At 43.0% G+C, this 20,038-nt stretch overlaps 1 protein-coding gene across 1 annotated transcript in view; it reads right to left on the bottom strand.

Annotated features, from left to right (window-relative positions):
* Positions 1–20,038, bottom strand: part of LOC119916505 — an 81,064-nt gene that overhangs the window by 12,335 nt on the left and 48,691 nt on the right. Inside the window, exon 5 of the mRNA XM_038736547.1 lies at positions 15,747–15,851. Coding sequence (XP_038592475.1) covers positions 15,747–15,851 — 105 coding nt within the window. The remainder of the gene's footprint in view (positions 1–15,746; positions 15,852–20,038) is intronic.

Below are 20,038 nucleotides of genomic sequence, written 5' to 3'. Positions count from 1 at the left end.
AGGGCTGCAACTAAGGTTTTATTATCTTGTTTCCTTGTGGGTTAATTTGCAGATTATTTTCTTGATTAATAGTTTGGGTCTATGAAATGTCAAAAAATAGCAACAAGAAAAACAAAACATGCGTATGCACATGTAAGAGCTTGTTCCAGTTAGCGGGAGAGGCCCGGTGCAAATGAAGTCCACATTTCTGAGCAGGACTCCACCAGACTCAACACACCCCACCCGCTGACACACACATACACAGACGCAGAATAACTACAGTCAAAACACTTAAGCTGTCATATTCTATATGCATAAACATAGATGGCTGCATGCACTTTTACCAAGACATTTACATCACTCTCAATTCTCATAAGGGAACAGAACACAGCTGGCTCAAGAGGAGGTTTAAATTTTTCCTCCAGCCAACACACACTAATCAACTGTGCATCTGTGAGTGTGTGTGTGTGTGTGTGTGTGTGCGCGCCACCACTTCGGCATGTATCTTTGTGTGTGTGTCTGCCTATAATGCCGTGTCACCTTCGTGTACCTATACAGGATTCCAGGATATCAGGCTAACAATGTTATGTGAAACACTTTGGCACATTTCAACACAGAAGATCCGATGACACAAGAGCTTATGACGCACTAAAGCACAGGGCCCCTTCCTGTTTATGCCGCCACTCGCCCGCTGGAGGATCTGCTCCTCAGAGCGGGTGTGCCCTCTTAAAAAGGGACAGTGTGCAGATCCTCCAGGCAACTCAGTAACTGTATTTTGTAAAAGTATATAAACAAACAATACTGGCATAAAAAGGAGGAGATAATAATTTAGAAGGACAACTGAATCAATTCATTTTCATCTGCCTAAGTCTGTATATGTGTGATTTGAGTGCAGCAGTGTATGCCCACAAGAGTGTGTTTACACACAAATCTGGGTTTTTGTGGAACTGTGAATATGTTGGTATTAAGCATTGTGTGCGTGTGTGTGTGTGTGTGTGTGTGTGTGTGTGTCAGAGAGAAGCAAACAGCCGCTTTGACTCACCAGCATAAATGTCACTGTATTTCCAGAGGGCTTGTTAGCATCTTGTTTACAGAAGGCTAAATTCAATTACTTGAGTGATGTAACGTAGTGAGTTTGTGTTTTTCTGCGTATTCAAAGGGCTTTGTCTGCTTTTCACACTGACAGTGATAAAGTAAGAAAAGCCTCCAGTGCATGATGGTAGACCAGAGATAATCCACCTCATACCACAGTACCCAACCAGGGGCTCTAAATAGGCCAAGGACAGACACCCATATGGCCCATTTGTTCAAGCATGGCCTTTACAACACAATAGTGTTATGGGCTTAGAGCTGCAATAGATGAATTGTTTGTGAGAAAATATGCGTGTTTGATTAGCGTCTTGCCAGACAACATCACGTTGTGGCAAAAGCTGAGCCGGTTTCAACCATGTGTTTTTTTCCAAAGTCCTCTGTGTTGGCACCCCAACTGCGTCGGCAGACTGACAAGGCTGCATTTTTCCTGCAGTGCTAAAGTCTGTACTGTAGGTATGAAATTTCAGTACAGTGGTGTTTTCTCTGGATATTGATACCATTGTATATATCTCAAAAGCCTTGCATTGCATAATAGAGCCTTTAGCCAAAACACTTTAAATAAACACTGCATCGCCAATATTGTAAAGGGAGGAAGCTTTAGTGTCCAGAGACCAGTGCTCACTTGTATTGTGTGACAACACCATTGTGTGACAGACCATAAAACAGAATGTAGTAATTCAGCAGTCAGTACTGTTTCTCCCCACATATCAATATGGAATGAAATTTCCATGTCAGCTGGGTGCTGCAGTTTGTGATCATCAGCCATCCACCAGTGTGGACACACGTCAGGTGACAGCATCATTCGGCGCTGCTGCCTGTTGTGGTAACATCTGCATTAACTGCCCATGAGCAAACTATGTTTTATTCTGCATGTCATTCTTCCCCCTGGAAGGGAAATAGACATTTCCACAGCTCACGACCGGTGCCATCAGCAAGACAAGCAGGCAAACAGGGGCAGTATGTGGGGCACAGTGAGATCACTTTGAGCTCTGGCTGCCGGCAGTGTGTGTGTGTATTCATGTGTGTTTGTGTTTATATAAGACAGTGGAGAGGAGGCAGGGGTTTGTGGGTCAGAGCAGACACAGATGAATACTATCGAGCGCCGGTGCTGGACATGCTATGATCTCACTAGGACACAAACACATAAGCTAATATACAGCGCTTGTGTATTTTGTGAGATTGAATTGATACAATGTCCAATGGTCATTGCAGTATAATCAAAGCTGTGAGATTAAGAACATGCATTATCCACACACATTGTATATATACAGTATATATTTGCAGGGTGTGATTTGTGTAAAAAGCAGAGGGGGGTGATGTTTTTTTTCTCATGAAAATACCCCTACATTTGAACTGTAGATTGACTGCAAAGTTTAAAAAATTTTCTCCCACTGTTTATTATTAAAGTAATAAATATGGAGCATTTCATCGCGATGCAGAGCTGCAGTGAAAATGCAGAAAAGACAGATGCATGCTGTGTTTAACTCTGAAGTGTAGTGAGTAGGTAAGCGGAGAGAGTGAAACCCTGTAGCTGTGACTTCGGGCATGTTGACTGGTGTAACACAGACACTGGGCTGCTTGTCATCATAGAAACATATCGGCTGCCTTCACTTCGACACACAGCTCCGCTGTTTACCGGAGCTAATGTCTTGTGAGTGTTAATAGGCTATTATTCGCAACTTGTAACCAATCAGACAGTGCCGTGGGCGGGACATTAAGCAAGACTCAGCCTTGTGATTATCTATTGACAGAGAGAGGCAGCTGGATCAGAGCCAAAGTAGCGCTTTTTAAAATGAATTTAACCCTAACAGAACTACGGATCAATCCGAACCGTGAGTTTTGTGATAAGTTGCATCACTACTGAAGTAGCATTGATCATTTTGAGGGGGGGATAAATTTTGTCCCCAAAAGATATAAAAAATTTTGAGCAGAGGAAGGGATATATAAACCAGAAAGGGGGAAAGACCACGCCCCCCCTGCAAATTGCAGCCTGTATATTAGTATATACATAAATCCATATAACATCTGGCATCATGAGAAATAATGCAAAAACAACAGCTGGATTCAACTTAGAAATATTTACACCCTGCTTAGTAATAGGTTCATGACCAGAGTGACCTTACAGATTTGTGCATGTTTGTGTATAAGCTCCAACTTTAATTATTAATATAGCAAGAGGAAGAGAGAATTGGAAAGATATCAACTGAAAAGAGAGACAGAGAGGAAAAAGCAGTGATAAGCAAAGCTCCCCAGAGAAAGAAAAAAAGAAAGCAAAGAGCTGTGATACTCATCCTATCCAGTGCTTCTGCCCTCCATATTCTCTCCCCTTCTCATACAGGCACACACACTCAGGGAACAAATATCAAGCATATCCCATCCTCTCTTCCCTTGCCTGCTCTCCAGGAGTCATAAAACTCACATTTAAAAATGCATGGGCTCTATAAGCTGCCAGGCCTGTCTATTAACTGTGTTATAGTGTAGCTGGCTATAGCTGCTGACGGCAGGCAGGGAATGCTGCTTTCCATTAGAGGGGAGAGAGAGAGAGAACAAGAGAGAGAGGAGGAGGAGGAGGAGGAGGAGGTAGAAAGGGGATGAGGGATGAGGAATGAGGGGAAAGACAGGATTTACTCATTTTTCTTTTTCCCATGGCACCATCTGATGCCTGCGTGTTGGGGCTTGTGGAAGAGGGGGAGGCAGTGACTTCAACATATAAGCCTGCATAAGTATAAATATATAACTATATCAACGAAAGTGTGTGTGGTTTTGTGTGTGTGTGTGTGTGTGTGTGTGTGTGTGTGTGTGTGTGCGTGCGTGTGTGCGTGAGTCTGTTGCTGAGGCGAAAAGTAATTGATTCCAGTGTTTCTGGGAGATTTTCTCCGGTGTCCTTAGGCGCTCACTAGATGACTATTGATTGGTTAATTGATTGATTGGCATCCGGGCCGACAGTGAGTCAACAACATCATCACTCTTCATATGGACCCGGGTGCACACCGCTCCGTCACCCTCTGCTAGTCTTGCTTATCATGATCCTTTACAACATTCAAATACTTAGTGCTGGTAATTTGTGAATCGACTACATTTCAAAGACAAACCTTTGCGCAGAATTTGTCCTCCTCAGTGTATCTACAGTGCCTTGCGAAAGTATTCGGCCCCCTTGAACTTTTCAACCTTTTGCCACATTTCAGGCTTCAAACATAAAGATATAAAACTGTAATTTTTTGTGAAGAATCTACAACAAGTGAGACACAATTATGAAGTGGAACGAAATTTATTGGATATTTCAAACCTTTTTAACAAATAAAAAACTGAAAAATTGGGCGTGCAAAATTATTCAGCCCCTTTACTTTCAGTGCAGCAAACTCTCTCCAGAAGTTCAGTGAGGATCTCTGAATGATCCAATGTTGACCTAAATGACTAATGATGATAAATAGAATCCACCTGTGTGAAATCAAGTCTCTGTATAAATGCACCTGCTCTGTGATAGTCTCAGAGGTCTGTTTAAAGTGCAGAGAGCATCATGACGAACAAGGAACACACCAGGCAGGTCCGAGATACTGTTGTGGAGAAGTTTAAAGCCGGATTTAGATACAAAAAGATTTCCCAAGCTTTAAACATCCCAAGGAGCACTGTGCAAGCGATAATATTGAAATGAAAGGAGTATCAGACCACTGTAAATCCACGAAGACCCGGCCGTCCCTCTAAACTTTCAGCTCATACAAGGAGAAGACTGATCAGAGATGCAGCCAAGAGGCCCATGATCACTCTGGATGAACTGCAGAGATCTACAGCTGAGGTGGGAGACTCTGTCCATAGGACAACAATCAGTCGTATACTGCACAAATCTGGCCTTTATGGAAGAGTGGCAAGAAGAAAGCCATTTCTTAAAGATATCCATAAAAAGTCTCGTTTAAAGTTTGCCACAAGCCACCTGGGAGACACACCAAACATGTGGAAGAAGGTGCTCTGGTCAGATGAAACCAAAATCGAACGTTTTGGCAACAATGCAAAACGTTATGTTTGGCGTAAAAGCAACACAGCTCATCACCCTGAACACACCATCCCCACTGTCAAACATGGTGGTGGCAGCATCATGGTTTGGGCCTGCTTTTCTTCAGCAGGGACAGGGAAGATGGTTAAAATTGATGGGAAGATGGATGGAGCCAAATACAAGACCATTCTAGAAGAAAACCTTATGGAGTCTGCAAACGACCTGAGACTGGGACGGAGATTTGTCTTCCAACAAGACAATGATCCAAAACATAAAGCAAAATCTACACTGGAATGGTTCACAAATAAACATATCCAGGTGTTAGAATGGCCAAGTCAAAGTCCAGACCTGAATCCAATCGAGAATCTGTGGAAAGAACTGAAAACTGCTGTTCACAAACGCTCTCCATCCAACCTCACTGAGCTCGAGCTGTTTTGCGAGGAGGAATGGGCAAAACTGATAGAGACGTACCCCAAGAGACTTACAGCTGTATTCGCAGCAAAACGTGGCGCTACAAAGTATTAACTTAAGGGGGCTGAATAATTTTGCACGCCCAATTTTTCAGTTTTTTATTTGTTAAAGTTTGAAATATTCAATAAATTTCGTTCCACTTCATGATTGTGTCTCACTTGTTGTTGGTTCTTCACAAAAAATTACAGTTTTATATCTTTATGTTTTGAAGCCTGAAATGTGGCAAAAGGTTGAAAAGTTCAAGGGGGCCGAATACTTTCGCAAGGCACTGTAAATGACGAATGATAATCTCTATTTAAGAAACAATGCATTTACATGGTAAAGGAACTTCTCCTCTCAAATATTTGGGTGTATCTGCTCTTTTTAACTTCACTCTCTGCTACCATTTTCAAATTGTAATGTAGTTGTTTTTCCCAGTCCTTTCCAACAAAGCTGCCTGCCAATCTGTGCTAACTTCCACTTTAGTGATTAGATATAATGGAACAAAAAACACTACACTGGGACTGTCATAACAACTGAAAATAAAATGTGACTAACCATGGAAAGAGAAAATAGCTTTATCTGACTGTTTTCATCTAACTGTGCAACCCTTCTCACCTAAGCGTCCTTGAGCAAGACACTTAACATCAACCTACAGCTTGATAAGAGCATCTGCTTAATGTCTTTGAATTAAAATGTAAATGAGGTTTGGATGGTTAGGGTGATCTTCAACATGCCAGCGTGCATTTCTTCTTGATGGTATATTTCTTCACCGCAGCCCCACCTCTCTGTGCATGTGTAAGTCAAACATAGACTATGAAAATTAATGAGCTAGCACCTAAAGCAGCAATGACACTTAGGAACAAGGCTTCTCTCCCTTTAATGGACCACAGAGACAATGTCTGTGGTATTTCAATTAACAGACAACGGGACGACATGAAATAATGACAAATAGGAAGAGTTGAGTGACATGTGAGAATGAGGTGGTAATGGCAGCACCTATCCCTTTAATGGGCCATTGTGGTTGAGCGTAGACAGTAGGAGTTAATAGGAAATATAAAATTATGATGTAGGCCCTGTCTAAAGGGGTGAGTGACACTTGGGAGTGGAGCTGTTACATCTTAATGCACTGCTGCCACCGGGATGAATCAGCTCCACATATAGTGGGTGGAAACCATCTGAAGGCCGCTTATAGCAGCCGCTGTCGGTCTCACATTAACCTTGAGAACAGCCAGGGGACTGTGTTAGCCCTGCTGACCTCTCTTTTTCACACACACACACACAAGCACACAAAATTCCACATGTATGACCCGAAGGGTGACTGTGTCTGTGCACGTGCACACTTGTCTATCCCTCTTCCAGTGTCTTATGAGCACCATCAGTAGGATTAAATCAGTCCATCACAGGCTGCTATAACACCATATAGGCTGTCTGTGCTGAAGTGAAATCATACTAAACCTATCACCTAAACCTTTCCTGTTGCCCCCAGGGTTAGGGTCCATGTAGACCAATAATAGCTCTCCCTAAGCTAATTTTGTGTACACAGATGTGCTCATGTGTGTTCATATGTCCCTGTCAGCTCAGAACGGAACAACACCAAGCCACTTTTTTTGTGGATTGGTAAGTTGGTAAAAATAGATACAGGAAAATTGACAAATCTACAAACACACAAATGAAAATTGTAATGTTTTCTATCCAATCCCAAACCAAATCTGACTTGCACCTTGTTCACTGTGTGATATTCACCTTGAAAACACTTTTCGTCTTTTCTAAAAATATACTTATGTATTAAGCTACCTGAAACAGCATCCTGACACTCATATCTATACTAACTAGGTACAACAAATTCATTCCTTGTAGTACAAACTGCTAAAATGCCAAACAAATGGAATCCATGTCAACCTTGGCATTTTGGGAACACAGAGCAAGAAGCATAGCTTTAGTGAAAGCTGGTTGTGTTTTGCTGTTTGGCCTGACTGACAATGAGGATTGTGTGTTGAGGCATGACTAGGCAGGCCGATACCCATGTGTTTTCAGTCAACTTTCACTGGCAAGAGGACAGACAGAACATGGAAGATAAAGTGAGAGAGGATTAGAGAATGAGCTGTGAAACAAAGGAGCATTTTTTTAAATAAAATGGTTGGAATGGCTCCCCGGGAATGAGCGAAAGCCCGATCAAACACAGCAATGACCTAATTTTCTGCCACCCGTCTCAGAGAAGCGGGGAGAAGAGAGATCCAGGAAGATCAACACTGGAGAGAACACGATGAAATCGAGGAGGCCAACATTTTCAGTCTCCATGAAGGAGGTTAGACATCAGCGAAGGTGTTATACCAAACCCAATATTACACGCTTTGAATTGATCTTGATTTTTTTTTTTAAAGTGTGTTGCTTGAGGGCATTGTACACCATGAACTCACAATGGATCCTGTGTTACCATCTACTAGTGGCTGGCAAATAGCTGCCCATGGAGAAAATCTGGCATTACACCAAAATAATTTGGCACCCTCAGATAAAATTTCAAATTTCTAGGCAATATCAAATCTTCATGTCATGATATTTCTATTAAACATAGCAGATGTTAACTTTATTTGAATTAACAATAAATTGCAAGGCTGTATTTCTTTACCATTTCTACCTTAAAGGGATTTCTTCTTGTAAACACAATGATCATGAGATTATATATATTTTATAAGCAGCAACACTTCTGATGCAAAGAAGACATTCTGGCACTGGCCATTAAGTAAGGGTATGATAGACACATCTTCATATCTGTTGTTCTTTAAAACTTGATCTTTTGCAGGTAGGTAAGAGGTATTTATTATCTATTTTATAAAAGGCAAACAAGAGACAAGCCCTCCAAATTAAACAACATTTGTAAGTGCAGTCCAGAGTGAAACATATAAGCAATTTCTGAAGCTCCTCAGTGCCTCTGTTGGAAAAATAAAGCAGTTTTACTGACAACGTTGTAGTTAAGGCCTGGTTAGGTTTAAGGCACAAACTTGGATAGGATTAGGAACAGAGCATGGTTTGAGTTTAAGGGGGCTTTCACACCTACCTCGTTTGGTCCGGACTTTCTGACTTTTCAGTTTGATCCGAACCAAAACTGCAGGTGTGAAAATTCCCACAGACCACGGTCCGGACCAAACAGACGAAATTTGGTCCGACGAAAAGAGGTAATCTCAGTCCGGATCAAACTGAACCATAGTTCGGTTCATTTCTGATTTAAAAGCATTTTTTGGATGGTTCGGACTATTTACAGAAAGTTGGTGGTTGACGTGTAAACCGGACACAAACAAATGCAAAAAATATGGACACAATTATAAATCTCCCGTGACAGAGCATCTTTTCAAACAGATGGCCACTATAGAAGCACACTGTCACATTAATCTTTGGTTTCTCCTGAAACGGAAATTTGGACTAGCTTTCAGTCTAGTTGGTGCTGCAGGTAGTAATTCCATAATAATAATATATTGATGCTATAGATGCTAGAGGGCTTTGTCAATCGAACGTAAACATTTTATTTTGGGGGCATTTGCTGAAATAACTGATACTGTTGTTTTTACTGGAGGACAGTCTCCTTCAGCCAGTCAAGCCTGCATCTCCACTGCACCTGTATACCTTCACTACCCCTTATGGACTGTGGCTGGACTTAATTGCCAACCCCTGTCTTCTACCTTCCCATCAGACTGTCCTCACATACACTGGCTCTATGACGGCGCAAAAAGCTTTTAAAAAGGCTAACATTTGTGCTTGAGTGGCCAGAACATTGTGTGCCTCTGCCTCTGCCCGTCACTGCATTCAGTCGACCCACAGTGCTACTGCGCTACTGCGACTGGACTGAGGGGATATTTTTAGAAAACCGTTGACAATATCACATCCCCAAACGGGTGTAATCGTATTATGCTGGAGGTGCTAAAAGCCTTGAGTTGGGAAAGCACGTCACTGGAGCAAACAGGCTGAGACGCACAAGCACCGTTCCCAGTGAGTCGTGAGAGCAAGAAGCTTAGAGGCAGAGTGGGAGGAGTAGATAAAAAGAGACATACATACAAACTTAACATAACAAGAGAGAGAAAGAGGTACAGAAAGAACAGAATCATAGGGAGGTAAGTTACTGATAAGGAAGGATGAGATGCAAATGAAGCTACTGTTTGAGAGTATTAGGTATGTTGGTGGAGTGTATGGTGTTGGCTCAGGTTGGAGGCTTGATCGTTTTGATAGTGTTTGGTATCGGCAGCTCTGAAGGTTCAAGCCGGCCATGGTGATGATAGATGAAAGACTGAACTTTAATCAGAATGGAGCCCGGAGCATTTTCAGGGAGGTAAACAGGTTAATCAGTCAAGCCCTACTTCCATCCTCCCTCTCATTCTACCCTATTCTTTCCTCTGCACATGACCACTTCTGACACTGGCACACCATTCGTCTCTTTCCCATCAGCACCTTGCCTCCTCCACCATGCGGCCTTCATTTTCTCCCCACCCTGCTTCATATCTCTGCAATCAGCCAGAGGAAAAGACAACCTGCCCCCCCGCCTCTGCAGCCCATACTATCAGGCATATCCCACGATGATGTGAAAGAGAACATCAAAGCGCTCCGTCAGCCCATTTAATATCTCATAGCATCATCCACCATAAAACTATGAGGTGGGAGTAGAGAATTCACAAAACAGAGGCTATTCTTATGCTTTTGGGTTCTTGCATTAGACTATATCATGGGAGGTAGATAATCAAAGTGATCACTCCTTATCTTAAAAAAAATTCACCAAACTGTGCTGAAATCAAAATCCAGTGAGGGAAAGGCAGGAGAGAAAATATTAGAGGGAGCAGCCAAGCGTTATCCATTGTTCCTGATGTCCCAAGGGTTTATTTGTTAAAATGGCCGTGTCTCACCGCCTCTCCAAGAAACAACTAAGCGTTTTGGCCTGCATAGAAACTTGTGCAATGTGCTGAACAGTACCAAATTGCTGCACGCCTGACCACCGGACATTTTAAACAAGCTACAACTGTAAAAAGGAAACCAGGACCTAAGAATTCCCACGAGTTTATGGTCCAAGCCACATTCCATGTTTCCGTCATCCATCTCATACATACAAACCTCCCACACGCTTTCTTCCCCGAGAAAAATAAACAATCAACTCTAACAAACCACTTTGGCCAGCCGAGTGTGAACCTTACAAAGCCTAACAGCTCCTGTGGAGAGAGGCCTCGTCCAATCTGAAATTACCCACACCAGCTCTTCAACCACATTGCACTTAGGCAGTTGTCGGGACTTGGGGAGCAAGATTATATTGTGCTGTCTGGGATCCCAACCACTGACTTTGGTGAGCAATCAACAAGGGCCGCCTCTCGCCAAGATAAACTTCACAGGCTGTTGCCACTCATTTACGGGCTGAGCTACCCGACACCATTACTGTTGTGCATCAAACTGGTCGCCCCGCTAGTTTCCTCCCTAGCCTCGGTTGGAGTGCACATTGGGCTTGGAATAAATGCTCTTCTTGTTCACATTTGTCCAGGATATTGCAAAAGGACTTTTGCAATATGAGTTAGGAAACACACTTTACAGGAGGCCTTGAAGGGAAACAGAGGAAGGAATGCTTATTTGGGGACGTGTATTGGTGTTTTTTACCCACCTCCGCCTTTGTCATAGAGAGAATTCAGGATGTTCGCTTGTTTAATGTGAGCATCCGTGCTGTAGTTTGAACTATATACACAAGCACCTCAGAGGGAGAAAAATGCTAATGAAGCTATTAATGATAGATCCGTGCATAACTCAAGGTGGCAGCGAGGGAGGAGGAGGACACGTTCGGCAGCGTCGTCTTTTTTTAAAAATACCACGAGTAGATAGCTGTGTGGGAGTTAAGAGAAAAGGGGACTGAAAAGTGCCGGAAGACAGTCTCTGTTGTTGGGGACTGGGAGCTGGATAGCTGGCTAACACACGTCCTCACCCACTCACACGTATGCTGTATAGATGAGCCAGAATGCACACGTTCGTGTACACACACTCCACGCACCCAATTGTATACAGTACATGCATACACACATCATAAGCTGAACTCTCAGAGGGTCAGAAATCCCACGTGAGTTTACACCATTACGTCCATTCTCAGGGGATTTTTATAACAGAATATCAAATGTAGCATACAGTACTATAGTCTTCTATTACCACTGGATTAGCGCTGCCGACCCCCCCGCACCACTAGCTGCCTCTTGTTGTTTCCCCCAAGGCCACTCTTCACTTCCCTGCATTTAGTACTCTTATGTTTTTTTCTCGTTTTTCTCTCTCTCTCTCTCTTAAGGGAGCGGTGGTCAGAGGAAGTTGGAGATTCAGAAAGGATACTCATTTGCTCATGCATTACTTATGAAACCTCAGCTTCTCGAGCCTCATAAAAAAATTCCCATACACCCACACAGGCAGAAATCTACGCTGATTTTATTTTGATATCTTTGCTGCAGAGTACTCCCTGCTGTAGTGCATCTTCACTGCACAATACAGAGCTCAGTGACAGAGTATGTTGTGACACGATGTCTTCTTACCTCAGTTTCATGTTTATAAAGTTTGTGTTTCCGTAGGTGGCGCTGTCTTTTCTGATGCCATAGAAGCTATCATTGTTATTATTTTATTTATTCAAAGCTCTTACTGGAACAAAGAGCTGCAGTGCATTATATATAACAAATTTACATTCAAACCTCAACTGCAAAATAACCATAACTAAACCGGGATTTGCTTGTGTTATTAATTTAGTGGAATATGTATTATTGTAAAACCAATACAAATACATGGAATAATAGACAGTTTGCCAGTGGGACAAGGTGCTGGACACCAACACGCATTCGCCATATTCTGAAATATGGCCTGGAAATCTCTGCGGCCTAATAACACATGGCAGATGGAGGCTGTCAAGAGTGGCAGGCCAGCTGAAAGTGATTTGGTGGGATGAAGAGAAAAAACAGCGGAGACACAGAGAGAGAAACAGAAACAGAATACAATGAAAGAGAGACGGAGGTGGAGGGAGATAGTCATCAGCCCTGTCGTCCCATCTCTCTGTAGATCTAGATGAATTTGTCCTGACAACACAGGAGCGACTCAGACAACACCTCCAAACCCATCTGCACACAAACACACACACACACACACACACACACACACACACCTCCTACATGAAAGGCCAAGAAAGAGGGAGGAAGGGACCAAATGAGGGTGTGAGTAAACGTAAATAACCTACTAGATGGAGTTACGTTGGGACGGAAACTGACTCAGGAGTGCCTGAAAAAATATAAAACAGTGAAAGAGAGGTAGACAGGGAGAGGCAGCTGATGAGGAGACAAATCGATTTTGGTAAAGAGGCAGAGCGTCGAAAAGATTGAGAGAGCAGAGGAGAAAATGAACAGGAAGACAGAAACAGTGAGAGGAATACATAGAATGAATGAAGATGGAGAGACTGAGGGAAGATGAGAGGATGCCTTATTTTCCTCCATCTCAATTTGCACAAAACTTTCATTACCACCAATTTGGGCCGGGGAGCCGTAGGCTGGACCATTAGGCGAGCCCAGCATCAATCAGCCTAATCTCCCTCCCAGGCTGCTAAATTACAGCGCCCAGTTGCTTATTAAAATTTGTCGCCCGTCTCCCAACACCCGGCACCGCTGGAGATTAGACAGGGGCCCCCAGACAAATCTGTTCCAGAGAAGAAGAAGAAGAAGAGAGGGGGAGGTGAGGAGGAAGGAAGTACAGGGACAGTAGGAGGGGGAAAAAGAGAAATATGCTTGCTGAGACAGAGCGGATCAGAGTGGGGGACAATCATCTGGTTTGATTTATACACTCCTGTAGATTTGGCGTGTGCGCACACACACGCACGCACACACGCACACTCGCTCTCTCATCCTCTCTGCATTTCAGCCTTTCTTCAGACACTCATACATCCCAATACATGCCATATACACCCGCCACCACATGCCCACAACCTCCATAACCAGTTTTCCATTCCTGTCAACACCCCATACACACACACACATACGCTGGTGTAGAGAATGCAGGGTTTGCAACGCCTCCCATTGCACACTCAATCAAACCAGCGGCCAGATAAGACGCATGATGAATGGCGTAATTGAAGGCGGCAGCAGGGCAATGCTGCATCGCTCTGGGTTTGGTGGGGGGGGGGGATGAGTGGCGAGTGGGTGATTTGCCTGTAGGATTTATTGCAATTGCCTTATTAAAAAATACTAAGACAATCTGACTCGTCTACTGTAGCGCACCTCTAGCGACAGAGCATATAAGGCACTACACCTTTGGAAGAATAAACATCCACATAGGGCTGCACCTATATGGATTCAGATGGGGGAGTGAGACGTAGGAAATGTGGATGCAGGACACTGTAGATATCCATGAAAAGAAAACTTAAATGACACTAATTCACATCCAGGACATATCTGTGCCCCTCTTTCGTGTCCTCGCTGGAAAGAGGGGTGATACTTCTCTTTGCGCGCTTTAAGCATCGAAAGCAATTCACAGACAGAGTGAGAAAAAGAGTAAATGGAGTGACGGCGGAGTGTGTTCCCCATGTAGGTCAGTCGGTAGAGGAAGGAAACGAGGCAATTCTACTTCAGGTTGTAGTGCGCTCAACAGATCAAACCCTCTTCTTTCCCATATCAAAAGCTAGGTCCTTGATAGGAGTGAGCTAGATAGTGTACGGAACATCCACACTGAGGAGGCCACTCGCTCCCTGACAACACGTCTGTCCTTGTGCTGAGGGAGCGTGTGCAGAGGGATTTCTCCTCTGACCACCTATGCCATCTGATGACCCTGATTGGCTGCGGTTTACTGTTCGTTGGGGCCTAATCTGTCTTAATGGATCCTGACTTGTGGCACATAAAGAGATGATTTCAATTAGTGAGGCTCAGGATGCTGTTGTTTAGACACTCTGGCACATCTTAAAGACGCTTGAGTAACCAATTATTATCAGATTAAGGTGGAAAATCAATGTTAATTTTGTCTTAAGCTCTTTGCAAGCCTTTGACAAAAATGTTAAAATGGAAGATTAGCCTTTAAAATGTTAAAGATAAAATTAACCATTGTACAGTGTCTGTAAATACTGTAGTACAACATTAAGGGAAGATTGGTGCTATATGCCACACTGTGTAGCCAGGGTGCTTGACAGCTGATGTTTTGTATCCTGCATGTACCATGCTGCAAAAAGTACAGCAAGTGCTTAAAAGATAGTTTGATTCCAAAACTAATCAATAAAAATTTTGACAATCAATTAATCAGTTTGAAATGTTGGGTGTGTTGTTTCTGATTATCTTTGTAACATATTTTGTAAATTGAATGCCTGGGTTTTGGGCTGGTGGTTGAGCAAAACAACCAATTTAAAGACATTAATCTGGGGGTCTGGAAAATTGTGATGCATTTGTACTATTTTCTGACATCCACCATGCAATTGTTAATTTGCAGGCCTAAAAACAACTGTTCACTTTTGGGACAAATGAGGTAAATGATTTCTAAATATGATATGAAAATATTGTTCTGGCTAACTTGTACTGCAGGAAATGAATGGGAGAGAAAACCAAGCTACTGGTCTTTTCAAAACTTAAAATGGGATAAATGCAAGCCTTTCCCTGCTCAGCTGATACTAAGAAAAAAAAGGGAAGAAACCAATTTCGACCACATTAAAAAACAGAATACCACATACAGCACATGTGAGCAGGCATCACATAGACTATCAAAAAATGAACGATGCACTGAAACCCCACACGAGTGCCAGAGGGTTAGGGGGTCACTGCAGAGACACACACACATATCCCATCTGCAGCTCACACCCTTCAAGCTAGACAGTGAAAGTACAGTAACTGCGAGCTGTGTGGTTGTACAGAACATGTCCACTGTCAGCATATACTGACACGGTAACTAGCACGGGGAAAACCACACATGTACACACTGAGCCAAATGTGGTCACAGACAAAGCCCATTCAGCTGCTATAAATAGAAGAGAAACTTAGCAGTTGCTTTGTCTGAAAGTTTAATTAGCATAGCACCTAGAGTATTCAAAGATAGAAGGGTTGGCAGTGTGGCGAGGAGACGCGAGCCAAAACACTACGGCCAGTATGGCTATTTTAAAGATGAGTCTATTGTTTTGATATATAAAACTCTGTGTGTCACATTTACTGCTGTTGCAGGGTGTGAATATGATTTATAAAATGAGTTTAGTTCAGGATCTCGTGCTGTATACAGAGAGTGTGTCTACCTCTGTTGGACACCAGCAGCACTTTTGTGTTGCAGACTGATTGAGTGGTGTGCGGTTCGGCCAACTGGGCTTCTTCCCGCATCGATTGCTCGGACCAGCCTTCTCCTGGAGCACAGACAGAAAAATAGAGAGAGAGATGGAGAGAGGAGGACAGTGGAAGTGAACGGTGTAAAAATAGAGAGCACAGAGAGAAAGATAAGGAATGAGAGATAGAAATAGAGGAGAGAGGGAAAAGAAAAACAGGGAACATTATCTTAAATGAAAGTTTATTAGCTGTATCAGTCAGTCCGTCAGGTGGGCTGGGGTGGGGGTTTTGCCCCAGGCCCTCCATTCTTCCTCTCTATCTTTTTCCCCCCTCACCCACTCTCTCTACTTGTGTGTGTGTTTGTAAGGGGAGGGGTTTGGGGGATGGCAGGCATGACGGGAAAACATTAGGTTGTTGGCAAGTCGCCTGTACAACAGCCAGTAATTGGCTTGGGTAATGGTCATATCCAGACAAATGGCGTAGGCCTTCACCGTGTTTCGAGTAACCAACTGCTCCGCCTGTGCTCACAGCATAAAAGCCACAGCACTGCTCGTCCACCAAATATCTGCAGAGAGTGCATGTGTTTGTGTACTCACAAAAACCTATGATTTACTCGGACAAAACTTTTTTTTTACTCCACCTCAATGTGTTGTGCATGTCCTGCAAGCGTGATTCATTTACTTGCGTCCTATGTGGGAAACATGCGCAGAGGAAAAAGATGGCAGCACTAGCCCCGCTCACCTCGAAGGACAAACCGACATCTGCTGGTGTATGAGATGGGCAGAAGTAAAGAAAAAAGAAAGAAAGATAGAAAGAAAGGGAGAGAGCGAGTAGGAGAGGGGATGGTGACAAGAGAGAGGGAATAAGAGGATAAGTTTCATTTTTCATCCGTCCCTCCCTCTGCTCTGGATCACTTCCCCTCTGTCTGATGGCAAGCTGAGCCACTAATGTCTATTGTGTCTGGTCGGGCTGCAAACACACGCGCACGTGTGTGTGTGTGTGTGTGTGTGTGTTCGTGTGTGCGTGTGTGTAGTTGTCCTTCTGTTGATGGATGAGAATGAAATGTATATTCTCCTACAGTAGAAATGCCAGCTGAATAACATGCATACAAGGATAAAGCTGATGGTGCATTTGTATGCGCAAGAAAGCGCGCGCGTATGTGTGTGTGTGTGTGTGTGCACAGTAGTGACCCCTCAGCCATCCAGCTATCATCTCCCGCCAGACAGGCCCCACCAAGTCAGCCCAGCTGGATAATGAGATCCATTATGATTTACGTGCCAAGAGGAAAGCCAGACAGAACAAAGACATGTATATATACACACACACACACACACACAGAGTTTGGTGTACATGTCAGTGTGTATGTGCGTAGGCTCTCTGTCTCTTACTGTATGTGCAGCTATTGTTTCAGATTTCAGATTTTTTCTGTGTGTGTGTGAGTGTGTGTGTGTTTGTTAGCTACATTAGTTGCCTGTAGGGCATCCTGCAGTGGGTCCTCTTTCTGTTTCTCTTGAGAACTCAGACCATTTCTCTCTCTCCATCTTTCTCTCTCACTCATACACTCTTTCTTCCCAGCTCTGCCTCTCACCTGAAAAAGCTAACTCATTGAAAGATTGAGAGTCCCAAGTACAGAAACCTTACTGTCTCTAGCTGTGTGTGTGTGTGTGTGTGTGTGTGTGTGTGTGTGTGCCGGGATTTGTTAGTAGAGAGCTGAAGTAGCTGTCAAACACATTTTGGAAAAGGAGCAGACTATTGCTTCATTTCACTTCTTAGGAACGGGGGTGGAGATGGTGTGTCGGCACAGAAAAAAAAGAGAAACACTCGATCATCACTTGAATTGGTTCAAGGTCCAATATCTTTAAGAAACTGGGTGTAAGCTTAAATAAGCTGACTCGTAACACCACTCAACCACTCAGAGAGAATACCAAATCAGTGTAGAGCTGCAACAAACAATTTCTCTTCTATTAGTCGATTCATTGTTTAGGTCAGAGACGAGCAAACATTTCCCAACCACAATTTCCCAGAGTTCAGGGCGGAGCCTCCAAATGTCTTGATTTGTCTAAAAACAACACATTTAGTTCATGATTATATAAAACAGAAACTCCCTCACACTGGAGAAGTTGAAACAAAAGAATGTTTGACAATTTTGTTTGATAAATGACCTAAGTGATAAATTAGTTACCAAAATTGTTTCAATTAGTTTCAATTGACTAATGATTTAATCTACTGATTAATTTAATTTGAGTCACAGAACATTCCTTTAAAATGTATTATTGTGATTATTTGCTTCTAACAGTAAATACTAGTATAATTTCCTTTTTGCAACACTGCAGTCAAACCTGCAGTAAAGAAAGCCAAGGTACAAAGCTGTGATTGTGGGACAAACACACGAGCAAAAATACAAATGAACATACAATGCACATTCACAAAATTGCAAAAATCGGTCATATTTGTTATTTCCCTCTCTCTCACACACATGCACACTAACACACACACACAGCAGCCCTGCCCACTCTCACAGATCACAGGGCACAGAAAACAATGACTGAATTCTCTGCTGTTCCTGCTTATGAAGTATTCAAGTGACGCCAGCTCAATCAGGACTAAATGCCAAGACTGGGGAGAGATAAAGAGATGAACTGAGATGAACAGAGATTAAAAGAGAAACAGGGAGAGGGAGGGACAATGAGGACACTAGGCAGAGGCATGGAGGAGGAGAGCGGAGAGCAGACGACAAGTAGGCCATAATGAAGAAATGGGGAATGATGGACTACATGTTGATCTCCTAGGAAGGAAATGGGAAATGACAAGAAAGAAGAGGTAAATGGGGAAAATGGGTGAATTGGGAAAATGGGTTATGAGAAGCAAAAACAAGGGCAAAGAAAGATAAAGGATGTGAACGTAGTGTTACAGGAACAGTAGAGTCGGCAGAAAAACAGAGACAAACAAGCAGAGACAGAGAGATTAATGCCAGCCAGACTATCATGACCTCCTGCCATTGCTCTGCCTTTGTATACACACACACACACACACACACACACACACACATACACATATATGAACAGGGTGAGCACACTGTGTCTAGCCATGAAAACAGAGAAGGATTGGACATGCCCAGTTTAACTAAAAGGTCAAATAAATTAAATAAACATCAAAGTGAATGAACCTTAAGATGAACGGTGCTGTGGCTCAGAGGCTGAGCTGTGGGGGGTTGTTTTTAAGAAAATGAGGAGCGCCATAATCATGCATTATTTAATTTAAAGGATAATTCCATTTTATTACAACTTGGGTCTTATTTTAATGGATTTGGCTGCTATGTCTATGGGTAATAATAACATACTCGCTAAGTTAAAATCAATACCCAAATGGCTTTCGCTTCTTCTCTGCCACTAATTTGGCAAGTACAGTGTTATAACACAGAAAGGACGGCCAACGAAAAGAAGAAATCATCCTTTAATCTACCTGTAAGGTAAGTCACCCCAGCAAGAATGAACATTTTGTGTTCAGAGCTTTTCCTACAGTAACGCTTGTTGTCACAAACAAGGTTTTTTTTTACATCAGACTGAAGTCATTTAAAGTAAATATTTACACATGGGCCATTTCGCATTGCATGTATGAGCTCTGGCCAGGCCCAGCTTATATGGACTAATACATTTAAGATGACTATTTTAATGGTAGTTTTAATGCCATTTAATTTAATGTCACAGTGACGTACTATAACAAAGCACACTGGATGCCATTTTATGGGGCTTTTATCCAAAGAGTCTGTTTGTAGTGTGGGTGGGCCCTTGAAGATATTATCATCATTCTCTCTGTATTTACAGACACATTTTTTTGTGGCTGCAATACAATTCCCATCAGTGCAGACAAAGTGTTCATCTTCTCGATGGTTACCCACTCTCTGAACTATTTTGACTTCTAAGTTGGTATGTGTGTAGTCTGTGTGGGAGCCAAACCCACAACCTCACTGTTGTGGCATGTACCATGCTCCGACCCACTCGGCAATCAGCACCAGCGTCAAAACCCAAAACACATGCTGCAACCAAAATAATTCCCTCTAATTGAGCGCCAACAAAACAACATTGTGCCTCAGATCTCGCTCTGACAAAAACCTAACGTCAATATTTCTCCAACAAACCAAACTCGGTTGAGCGCACCCCCCTCCTCCGCATCTCAGTCCTTCTTAACAAAACAGCTCTTCACTCACTGTGGTGCCAGCCCTAATCACTTCCCTCAGCACCACGTGGTTCTCATTGACTGGGGGCCC

The sequence above is a fragment of the Micropterus salmoides genome, unplaced genomic scaffold (genome assembly GCF_014851395.1).
Source record: "Micropterus salmoides isolate LMB-PRFRI ecotype aquatic unplaced genomic scaffold, ASM1485139v1 Ms_hic_scaffold_21, whole genome shotgun sequence".
Taxonomy (NCBI): Eukaryota; Metazoa; Chordata; class Actinopteri; order Centrarchiformes; family Centrarchidae; genus Micropterus; species Micropterus salmoides.
This window is presented reverse-complemented; position numbering and strand designations above follow the sequence as displayed.